A 13,108-nucleotide genomic window follows, 5' to 3' on the forward strand; every position below is an offset into this window, starting at 1 on the left:
GGCTCAGTAACTGTGGTTTATACATTTTAAACACTCGAGATTGAACCTGCAACCAGGCATGAAAACAGGTCAGGGGTAAAAAAGGTGAGAAGGATGCGGCATATATACCCCCCCCCCCCCCCCAAAAAAAAAAAAAAACAACAACAACAAAAAAACAACTTGTAATCTGCATTGGCATTGTAGTAGGCTACCAGTGTTTCTCACAGGATTTTTGGATCACTGTGATGAGTGGTCCTCTGCCACTCTAGGGGGGTTCGGGGGCATGCTCCCCCGTAAGAAAATTTTGTGCTTTTCAATGTGAAATTCATCAATCTGGTGCAAATTAAACAAAGAAAATTTCAAAACTCTTTTAGTTACAGTGTCCGTCTACATTACTACTACAATAATAGTTATAATATTAATCCCATGATAGTAATAGCCATATAGCCTATTGTAAAACAAATGCACTGAAAAATAAAGGAAACTTTCATAATTAGTTTTGTACTAATTTCTATACTTGAAAGAGTATATTTCTATACTTCACATTAAAGATGTGATTGGGCTAGCCCAGTGTCAATCAAGAAAAGAACCAATGGGCCGCTGATCTACGTATTTCATCGGGTCTCAGAGAAAAAAAACTATTTACTACTACTATTTATCCCAAAAATGCCCCAAACCAGTCGTCTGTATGATAATCTGAAACAAGCACTGGTGAGCCGTTGTCCTGCTTCACTTCACAGATGCTGAGTGAAAGGAGAATTATAGAATGAAAGGATATTCATTTATATGACACTTTATTAATCAGGAGAGCAGCTTGTTCAGCGCGTCATACGTCGTCCTTTCAGTTTCGGTTTTCAATCGATCAAGTTTTTTCACGTTCTCTCGATAAACCACCCCTTTCAATCCGATCGAAATAATTTGTAATAGAGCTGACACTTTGAGTTTTTAACGGGTTATGTTAAAGCCCTACTTGTTATGTTTTTATAAAATATCTATAGTGAATGCATTATCATATCACCGTATTATTTACCGCCATGCAACTGCGAGCCACAAATTAAAGCTTGGCGAGCCGCATGAGGCTCGCGAGCCGCGCAATGAATACTTGTTCCTGCTCGCTCAGCGCTCACGGCGCCCGCGCCCACTCGCGATATTATCTCGCCCACTTCTATGTCAAAATAAAAAATAATGACATTGGCAACATCGCTGTCTGTATCTGACAGGACAGTTAACATTGTAAGCTAACTTACCTCAGGCTTGCTTTCCGACGTGCGGTTCTTTGTTCGGCAGTGTGTCCAGTTCTCAGACTCGCGGTGTAAAAGACTTTGAAAACATTTCTGCCCTAACGTTACTCTGACTCGTATTGGCTGTCATGTTTCGGCATTCGGAATGATGATTGTTTTTTAAAGCTTATAGTTTTGTAAAGTTTATGGTAACTTTATAGGGGATAAATGCTGGCCTCGACCTCGAACACCCCCCCCCCCCCCCCCCCCCCCCTCTCTAAAATATTTTCTCATCGGATCTGCACAAATCACGTAGGTGACCCTTTTAGGTTTTAAAACGGCGAATTTCGCCGAAAGGTGAGGAGTTTTCATGCCTGTGCAACCCTTGATAACAACCCATATCATAATATAATATAATCAGACACCTGTAATAGGGATGTGCACAAGTAATCGCCTAGTTGAGTACTCGTTCGGTACAGACCAGTTGACCATTAAATGCTGCATTTAATTTACAAAAAAATGTATTCGCTTTTACTTACATTAACTTACTATCATTTAAGTATTAATGTTATGCATTTTATTTATATCAAATCTCAAATCTTTTTTTATATTTTTATTATATACACTACCGTTCAAAATTTTGGGTTCATACTTTTATTCAGCAAGGACACACAAAGGACACATCAAAACTGACAGTAAAGACTTTCACATTACAAAAACTATTTCAAATGAATGCTGTTGTTGATTTAACTTTCTATTCATCAAAAAAAAAAAATGTTTTAATGCATCACATTATCCACAAAATATTAAGCAGCACATCGATTTTCAACATTGATAATAATGAGAAATGTTTCTTGAGCAGCAAATCATCACATTAGAATAATTTCTGAAGGATCATGTGACACTGAAGACTGGAGTAATGATGCTGAAAATGTAGCTTTGCCATCACAGGAATAAATTACACAAAAAATACAGGAATAAAATAAATATTTTAAAAAGTTATTTTAAATTGTAATAATATTTCACAATATTACAGGTTTTACTGTATTTGAATCAAATAAAAGCAGACTTAAAACATGTCTTATATTTAGATGAATTTTTAAAAATATAAACTGTTTACACACTCATTTATCTATCTATCTATCTATCTATCTATCTATCTATCTATCTATCTATGTTTTTGAAATGTCATATATATATGTATAAATATATACTATATTAGACATATATAGCATAGTATATACACACGATATGTATTTATATATATATATATATATATATACTATATTAGACATATATATAGCATAGTATATACACACGATATGTATTTATATATATATATATTTATATATATAAATACATATCGTGTGTATAGACTATATACTATATATATGTCTAATATAGTATATATATATATATATATATATATATATATATATATAAATACATATCGTGTGTATAGACTATATACTATATATGTCTAATATAGTATGTGTGTATATATATATATATATATATATATATATATATATATATATATATATATATATATATATATATATATATTTAGTCAAATGTCACACATCTAAAAGAAACCTGAGGTTTGGTGTCAAGGGCAAAATAGTGGCAGTTTAAGTATCATCTCTTGCAGGGTATAAACTTTTACCACTTTTACCAGGCTAGGCTTTAACTGCTATGTCACATCCACCACGCTAACAATACCATGGCGCAAGCACTGGATAAAATAAAAAAAACCACAAGAGAGACTGCCCAAATGAATGTGTTACACACACCCACAGGATGTACACAGGGAAAGTCAGCATGAATTGCATACTACAGTATATGGGCTGCACCACAGAGGTGATAATGCTCAGGACTAACACCTTTAACTACATACATAAACCCTGGTAACTAGCACACACCCACACACTCACACACTGTGGAAAGGGATCTGTAGAGGATAGACAAAAAAGTGCCTGCAGAAAGGCTGTGTCTGTGTTAGTTTGAGCAGGTGTGTGTGTATGAGAAGGAGAAAGACAATGCATGATGAAAGGACAGAGATAGATCAGTGGAAAAAGACATGTCTAGACAAAACACACAACACTCTAGAATTGTTCTAGTGTGTTGAACAAAGGCACTTTATATAGTTCACATAAAGCACCTGAACTACACACAACAGCATACAGTTAATTTCCTCAAACAATGTTAGTGTGCAGTTCTGTCTTGCCACCTTTTTAGGCTAAAAGGCCACATTTCACCCTTGAGTGTGTGCTGGAAAAAGAGCAAGGTCTGTGTGTTGCACTGTGGAAGATGGCATTTCAAATGGCATCTCCAAATGCAAAACAAACTAACAGTGAACGTGTACAGTATGTGGTGGTGCCGGGTGCAACAAGCTAGGGCCAATGAGAGAGAAGAAAGGGAAGAAGAGAGGAAAACTTTAAGAAAAGCGTTCTTACCTGGCATCTGCTTCACTGTAGTACTCTCTGGCTACAATGTCCTCAAACAGTTCACCTCCAGTCACCCTAAAACACAGGAAACAAGTTCACCCTGGCTATTTGCTAATTCAAAAAGAATTCCTGTTCTAGTGCAAGTCTCTTCCTTAAGCTCAGTTTCCATGGAGACGAGAATCCAATGCAAAAATTCTCAGGAAAGATGGCATGATTTTGGGGAGGCATTGAATGTTTTTGATTATAGCCGAAGATCAGAGCCGATTACACATCAATCAAAACTGTGCAACTGACTGTAACTCATAGTGTCAAAGTTAACAGGACAATAACGGTTAAAAAAATATGTCAAAGTAGAATCTATTTGACCCTATAAATCACCCATAGTTCAAGCCAAGGTTGCCAGGTCCGTGGTTTTCCCTTCACCTAACATATTTTTTGTAGTGCATCTCCTATCCAGTAATCAAAAGAGCTTTGTGCTTGGTTACTTTGATAAGAAACAAAGTCTCAGCTTTCAAATTCTGTCCATTTTATCACAAAATTCTAACAAAAAAATGGCGTTTGATGCTCTTAAATGTGATGTGACAGATCACTGTAGCGCCTCAGTTCAAACTTCTAGCTGCAGAGCGGATTGCAAGTGTTTTTTTCAACTTTAAAACAATAATAGCATGAAAAAACATGCATGAACATCAAAAGATGTCATTCTGAATAATCGCCTATTGGTATCGGCAGAGGAATGTATCGGTGCATCTCATAATAATATACAGTATTCTTCTTATTACATGTATTATCAACATGTTTTAGTTTACGTGTTGCACATTAGAGCTCATAAAGCCCATGTATTCTTAAAGGGATAATTCACAAAAAAAATATGGCTTTTGAAGACTTGAAAATCAGAACACAAGTGTTGTTATTGTTAACTAAAACTCAAAATATGAAAAGTTTTTGGTACCTGAAATAAAGCTGGAATAAAAAAAAAAAACAAATATTAGAAAAGAAGCCTTGGCAACTAACTGAAACAAAGAAAGCCACGTTTAGATCGCAGGAACTACTAGAGACTTTGGGGTGGTACTCAATGTGTTTCGACCGCAGGGATCAGGGTCTAAATTAAGTTCCGGGTATGAAATTTTCGAGGTAGTATCTTTTTTAAAGTTCAGGAACTTTTGGGGGTTGGACTTGGATGCTGAACATGCTGATTGGTTGAGTACATGCAGCATTTTATTTCAAACACCATTTTTAAAAGTCTGTTGCGGTGCGTGCAGTAAGAGTTGTTTTCTATACGAATCAACAATGGAGTTGTCGTATAAAAAATACGACCACTGGACCGAAGACGAGGTTCAGGCTTTAAGCGGAGGAAGAAATCCAACGGGAACTGGAAAGTCACGCACAGTCAATGGACTAATTTGCCTATTCTTCACGGTACTTTAGACCGCGATGGAAACGCAGACAGCAACAGGTCTGGGGGGAAAAAATGTCCTGGGACAAATTGCTTCGGGTAATTTCGGTGAAAACACGGCTTAAGTTTAAGGTGAAAATCTAAAATTAAATTAAATCAAAACTGACATAAAACTAAAGCTGAAACTTAAAAGTGAACATATAAAAGCCAATTCAAAATATTAGTAAATATTATAAAAGTATACTGTAAATAATACTGAAATTACACTGCAGAACATGTCTGAACATTGCATTGTTCTGACCAACATGCAGAACATCAGTGGTGGTTAAGGAGATTCCCCCTTCCATGTAAAGCGATTTGAGTACCCAGAACAGCGCTATATAAATGTAACAAATTATTATTATTATGTCATACTGAATGTACAACTTTATGTTCCTTTTAGGAGTTTGACAGCCACTAGTTACTATTGACTTTCATCAGAACAGCAGAAACTCCTCTTTGGAAGCTCCTACTTACGTTTTTAAAAAATCATAATTACAACGTGATGTACATTCAAGCAATTCGGGTCATAAAATAAATGTGTTTGCCAATATTAACAACTTACTATGATCAATAACAATTTGTGGGGTGCATGTGTGCTCATCTCATAAATACGATCCAATGTTCCGACGTGACATGAAGGCAGAAGTGCTCCTTTTGCATTCATACAGTGTCGTGAGCGTGAGCAGATGATGACAGCATTTTTTATTTTTGCGTGAATTATCCTTTTAACAGTGCAGAAAAACAGAATAAAAGGCTTCAGAGGCATGGCATATGAGGGATGACTCATTTTAAGATGCGCTGTTCCTCACATCAAAGCTCATTTGATGACGGGAAACGGAGGAATATTCTGACAGGAAGTATACTGACACTTACAAATCAAACAGCAGGTAGTGGAAGCCCTCCTCTGATATACTGTCATGCAGACGAACTAAAACAGAAAGAGAGAAAGGAAATGAGGTTTATGTGGCTGTAGGGAAATAAATCACACCACATCCACCTATATAATATACATTTTTTGGATTATAATTAAAGAGGGTAAAAAGCTCACCGATATTGGAGTGTTTCAGCAGACGACAGATTCGAGCTTCTCGTTCGAGCTTCTGATGGTCTGAGGGTCAAAGACAGAAGCACACAGGAAGTGTTGAGCAGAAATGATAAAACACTGAACAGTGTGATATTAGCTGTAAAGAAACAGCCCAGTAAGGATGCACTAATAGTGAAATGCTGGCAGATGCTGATAAGCCTATTTTATACGTATTTCTATGTCATAGCTGCGTATACTAAAATATAAAAAAGGACAATTTTATTTTGTGTAAAAATACAAAAAATACTAATATATTTTAATTCCTAAATTCACTTTTACATTTTTTTATTTTGTTTCCAAACAGATATTTATTTTGACATTGGTCAAATCTAACCTAAACATAAAAATAAACAAAAATGAACACCCATTAATTAAATTTACAATATCTGCCGATACCAATACTGACTAATACAATAATAAAAACTACTACATAGTCCATAACTGACATGGTACCAATATACAGTGCATCCTTACCCAAGAGCAATTCACATACTGTGAAATATTGGGAACAATTTGAATAAAACCATGTTCAAAATAAGCAAAACTTCAAAACTGTCACCATGGACATAGATCAATAGATATAGAATATTATTACAAGCCATGTTTCCATTCGAAATTACATCATCACATACTGTACCTGATATGCCATCATGTTTTTTTAATTACATCATTATTATTTCCAGGTCCGGGTGTTGAGCATTTGGCGCAAAAACATGAGAGCTGGCAGCAATCACAAACAATAAGCTTGTCACGGTTGGGCAAAATCAATGTCCCAGATCTCATTCAGTCTTGATAAAAAGATAAGTGCGGCCCAGAAATGAGAGTGGCTAGATAGAAACTCAACACAATGTTTTACTTCAGAATGTCCAGATTAGATTTAAGGTTCAGACAGTGAAAGTGAAAGCCCTGAAATAATATCTAATCTATATTTCTCCTGATCAGTCACCTAAGCCTGAGGAGCTCAACCATCTATGCGTCTATATACTGTATATATTATGTATATCTAAACCTCTCAATATAAGCCCTGGTTGTTGAAGAGCGCCCAACTGGCCCATCTGGACACAGAACGCACTGCCTAGGATAATGGTTACAATAATGAGGACGCTAATGATGATGATGTGCAGAAAAAGGGGAATAAATGCTCCATGCTTGAGAAATCAACAGAATCAGCACTAAAACCCCATCAAGGCCCAGATGGATAAGGGCAATACAAAACGTATGTCTTAAGTGTATGATTCATACTTTAAAATGCCTTCTAATGTCTCACCAAACTGATAGCAGCATACAGTAAAATGCCTCAAGACGCATCAGTGAAATTAAAGCCAACAGCAACACATGCAATTAAAAATCAGCTTTCCCTAATGACAGACAGGGCTGAAGGCGACATCAACCATTTAAGTTGTTAAATGTTTTTAACAGCAGTTTCTAGGATTTGTATATTGTGCAACACTAACTGGGGGATCATTTGGAACCTTGCAAAATTACAATGCTGAGCATTAAGGTTTGCAAAAAAATTTAAAAACTAATTTTTTGACGTAGTAAGTGAAAGTTTTGAATTCTCAACATAATTCAACCAGTAAGGATATAGTCATGAAAACTTCATGAGCAATTCCACTATTTGACCATTCAACCATTCAAATACTATAATAAACATTCATATTAACGTATACATTTTTAAAATATATTTTATTTGGATACCACTTAATTTAAAAATATACATTGAATATAATATATAATATTACATTTACAGATTCACCTTAGTTCAGAAAAATGAGGTTGGATATACGGTGGTCCCAAACATTATCTGGACAATTATGAATTGTGTCTTATGATTGCACGAAATATCAAACCAAGTCGTGGCAAATAAACGATGGCAGACTTTTCCCAGAACTAATTTCATTTTATTGAAAAAAAATTCTGGTGACTTCTCCACTGTTTGACAACCACACATATATATTATAGACACATTCACATATTATGTAGATACAAATATCAATCTGTTCTGCTAAAAAAAAATTATTTGCCTGTGCCATCATTAACATAAATGACACTTGGATTGATCCTTTGTTATATAATGCAAAAACATTCAACCATTTTGTCTATTTTTTTTGCAGAGGCCACTGTGTGATGTATAAACAAAAGTTATCATCTAACCTTTATCTGACATTCATTCACACTCAAGGTCACACAGTTGAGTCCCATATGAAATGAAGAGCCAATTAGCCTATCAGTTTTATTTTCCATTTGATCACGTTCCACCTTTATATACTGTTCAATATTTTATTGTCCCTATTCTCAGCCTTGCCATATTTTATGATTTAATGGCTTGGCAGTGCCTCGTCTTCCTCATACTAACCCCTATCACAGAGATGGGCTACTATATTGGCTATTAGCCGGGTCTAGAATCCCACCCCCTTTGTCAGTTGCTGATGTGTGTTGACCTTAAGCTCAGCTGCTGGGCATTCTCAGAGCTATACACATACTCATGAAGCTGTCGCAACACTAGAACGCCAGCACCAAACACTGTCAACCCAGCTATGGAGATCCACTCAAGCTGATGAGTTCCCTCCAACTAAAATGGTCTGCCCGTTTCAAATTTAAATAAAAACTTCACATCACTATACACTTAATTTCCGAGACCAAGTATCTTTGTAGTTGAACATTTAGGTGGTTTGGCGGTTTATGTATGTGCAAAACTAGATATTTTCAAAATGTAGTCAAAGAAGTTTGTCTTAAAGTTGGCATGAAATGGAAATTCATCAATTTTCTAAGTGCATGTTATTGATCTTACTGTGAACAATTGATCTGCCTCCATCCAATTGAACAAAGTCACCGCCCTACTTTTTTTCCTCGACAATTCGTTTCACTCGGGTGTGCGTCACAAAAGATCTGTCGCAACATTGAGACTTTAAGGAAGCTTGATTTGAGATGTTTCTCACGTCTACATAAGATGTGTTCCTTTAACGCTAGTAATAGTCTCAAAAAACAACATGATTTACACGAATACGGCCATCTGAATGTGTATGGATATAGCGGTGATACTTTAAAGGGAAAGAATTTTAAAACGCTACCTACTATTGCGTCTAACTTGGAGACAATTGTAAAGAGCAAAGTGCGCAAAATGTACAAGTAAAGAACGACATGCTAAAAAACAAAAACTACTTGTGGAAAAATCTAGATAAACTAATAGGCTAGTTCATCGCTGGATGACTAGACCATTATTCTAACGCAATGGGTCTTCAAATCACATCTCATGAACATATTTGTGCATTTTGCAAGGGTCATGACGATCTCTCTGGACCAGATGAGAGTCTCGTGCTCCAGGCATGTAACTATGCTTGTTCTCTCCCACTCTTATGCAAGCGCGCGCGCGCACACACACACACACACACACAGCTGCCAAGTGCCAAAGGTGCCTTCACTGTCAGCCCTCTCTTTATGTGTCTTTCTCTCCAAGTCATTCATGATGATTCCTTCACTCTCTCTCCCACTCATTCTCTTTCTGTATATCTAGGTCACATTTCCTCTCGCATGCCCATCCTCCTTCTAACCCCTTGACAGATCATATTGTTTCTCTCTCCTCAGAGTAACTCTCAGCCTTAAGACAGTCACTCCTAATCTACATGACCCACCGCAGCGCAATCTTTTGTCAAATACATGTCAAATCGAACACTGTGAACATCTATCATCCTTTACTTCCTTTTTTTGTGACAATATGCTACAATGACACAAATCTACAATCAAAGAAAAGGGCTGGGTTGACCTGTCAAGAATGTCAACATTGAAAATAAGAAATAAAAAGAAAAACACACCAATATATTGGAATGGAATTAAAACAGTGATTTTAAATTATAATAATATTTCACAATTTTAAGTTTTTACCAAATAAATTCAATTGGTGAGACTTTTTTTAAAATAAATCTTACCAACCCCAAACTTTTTAAAGTTAGTACACACACACACACACACACACACACACACACACACACACACACACACACACACACACACACACACACACACACACACACACAATGATTTTGTGGTCAAATAAGACCTGGTTTTAAGATTATTTTAAGTCTTAACATCAATGAGGATAACACTTAAAATACTAATCCTAAACCATATTAATCAAAATGTCTTTCCTTCAAAAAAAATAATTAAAATAATAAATAAATTCTACATTCCCAACCTTGATTTGATTTCCTCTAACCACACACTCAGACAGCAATGTGTTTCTCCACATGAGCTGTATTTAGAAGGTTGTTGAGCCTATTTTAAAATGGTTTTCAGCGTCTGTGGAATCAAATACATGTCAAGTGCTTGTTCTCCACATTACACATTCTCACCACAATGACCACACAGCCAATGGAGGACACGATGAGGATGACACTTCGGCAAAGCAACTTTCAGAAGGGCTTCAAGTTTCAGAAGGGAGGACAGAAGGGCGTAAAAAGATTTACACCCCTCAGTCAACAGCGGGATGTCGTAAAAACTGAAAATCTCTTTCTGTCAGTTCACTGGTGTAGTTTCTCTCTCATTGACATGGTGTTTGAATATACCTTCTGGCAATGACAGTAACCATGGAAGGAGAATTAAATATAGTTACCAGCATGCTGTAGAATTTTAAATGTACTAGGATTGTATTTCTGAGCGTTTACAATTTGGTACTGACAAGGTTTTTTGGACATGGAACCATGATATCTTTTGAAATATGCGTTGTGTCAATACTGCAGCACATTAAAATGTTAATTATTCAGTACAATAGTGTATATCACATCAAAGTACCATGTTATTAGCAAATAATGTCATCACTGCATAAGGTCAAAGTCCCTTTAAGATGTTTAAGTGTTATTCTATAGTTTTTGATATGGTTGGCATTAAAATTGGAAATACGTAATCTATTTTCTAAATGCATCTCAACAATCATATTGTGAACAATTCATTCATGCACATTTTATTCCCATTTTTTTGTTGACCTCGTACTTTTTAATCAAAATGACATGGATAGAAACTGATGGATAGAACCAAGTCCCTGCCCTAATTTATTTTCTTTTTTGATAATCTGTTTCTCTTGGATGTTTGTCACAATGACATGATTTTGCTACTTCCATTATATTATGACTTTACATTACTATGTTTTACATGTTCACACTTAGGGTTGCAAAAAACTTTCTATGGCAATTATTATATTCATATTAAGTTATCTGTATTTATGTCTTTTATGTTTACACTCAACACTTGCGCACACACACACACACACACAATACACCCCTGCACTCGCCTTACACTACTGACATTGACAGTCACACTCCATTGTTGGTTCTGTTGGTAAATTTTGTGTTAGTTATACATTAAATGTATGTTTGCACCGTTTACTTGTGGCATGGTCTCCTATCTATTGTTATGGCTTTGAGTCAGCCGTAACAACGGGAATATATGGGAATTAATGGGAATCAACTGGAAATTTGCTAAATTGCAGGTTAGCCTATAACAGGAAACTTATATGTAGTTGGGAAAAAAAATATTGGACCATAATCTTGTTTAAAACAAACAGATTTTATGCAAATTCAGTTGAATTTGAACCCTGCGTATTCCTCAATCACATGCACACTGCATATTACCGGTACTTACTGCAGGGCTATTGAGGCCACAGCCCTGAATCAGCTGCCATTTATATGTTTGAATGGGAATTTTGGATGGGGAGTCTTCATTGGGAATATGTTTATATTATTCAACATTCATACTTTTTTGTTGGTCAATGACAGAATCAAACTCACAAACAAATCAAAGTAAAAAATATATATATTAATTTGCATGCACGTCTACTTACGACCAAACGGAATGTTTATATATATGTTTGTATCTGATACAGTTTGTATAAATTATCCAAAATTTCCAATTAATTCACGTAAATTCCCATAATTCCCATTAAGTTTCCAACTTGGAATATTTCAAAAATTCCCCATCTTATCTGCGCATGGAAAGTTTCCCCTTTGCAACGCTATTCACACTATATATTAGTTGTAAAATTATTCCTAGAATTGAAACTCATCTGTTGCATTCACCCATTATACCCATCTGTTAAGATAAACATTCATTAGGTTTCAGAACATTTGTAGGAATTGACTCACCTCTCGCGGACAGTTTTTTGGTGTTGATGATTTTGGCGGCATATTCTTGGCCTGTGCTCAACTTCACACATCGTCGCACCACTGAAAAAGCTCCCCTGGGGGGAAAAAAAAGTGAAAATTTAAGTATGAGGTTCTGACAGCACAATAGCAGAACTGCCATAATAATGCTACGTGTTGACAGGGAAGGTTCTGCTGTATAAAAATTAAAAGGCAAAACATCAGAAAGACTGCCTCAAACCCTGGCAGCTTGTTTGGTGTTTGTTTTTACCATTTCAGGAGGGAATAAACAGACGCAAAGAGGGTAAGATAATGGCCCTCCGTGTTAAACAGCAGATTATTTATTTATCGTAAATGTCCTTGCATCACGCTGTCGAACTCTTTTGCAGTAGTGGCTGTTCGACTGTGAAGGCTGACGTCACTAAAACGAGAGCTAATTCTGGCAGCCTGTATTAATAAAATATACTCGACTGGGTTTGTGTTATATGAATAAAATATAGTACAAGTAGGTTTGTCTTGATAAATTCTCACAACTTATGCAGAGTCAGAAAATCATAATGGTGAGAAACCTAAGTCTGGGCCTTAAAAAAACATCTACATTTATGCAATAACGCAAACACTGTGATGTAGTGTGTGACACTAAGACTCCAGCTCCTCCTCCACCTCTCTCTACATTACTGGGATGACTGGAGCTGTTGGGTAAAAAAAGAGACAAACACACAGGTCACAAGCAATTCTGAACTACAATGTGCTGTCAGAGGTCACGTTCAACGATCTGCATATTTCCGCTGGTCTGAGCAGAAAATTGCATG

At 36.0% G+C, this 13,108-nt stretch overlaps 1 protein-coding gene across 50 annotated transcripts in view; it reads right to left on the reverse strand.

The window, feature by feature from the left end:
• Window positions 1-13,108, reverse strand: part of camk2b1 (calcium/calmodulin-dependent protein kinase (CaM kinase) II beta 1) — a 61,380-nt gene that overhangs the window by 45,205 nt on the left and 3,067 nt on the right. For all 50 annotated transcript variants that reach the window (XM_079606164.1, XM_079606136.1, XM_079606160.1 and 47 more), the window contains exons 2-5: window positions 12,300-12,394; window positions 6,130-6,189; window positions 5,955-6,009; window positions 3,656-3,721 (exon numbers count right to left, since the gene is read on the reverse strand). In XM_079606164.1, coding sequence (XP_079462290.1) covers window positions 3,656-3,721; window positions 5,955-6,009; window positions 6,130-6,189; window positions 12,300-12,394 — 276 coding nt within the window. The remainder of the gene's footprint in view (window positions 1-3,655; window positions 3,722-5,954; window positions 6,010-6,129; window positions 6,190-12,299; window positions 12,395-13,108) is intronic.

Source organism: Phoxinus phoxinus (genome assembly GCF_949152265.1).
Source record: "Phoxinus phoxinus genome assembly, chromosome: 3".
NCBI classification, from domain to species: domain Eukaryota; kingdom Metazoa; phylum Chordata; class Actinopteri; order Cypriniformes; family Leuciscidae; genus Phoxinus; species Phoxinus phoxinus.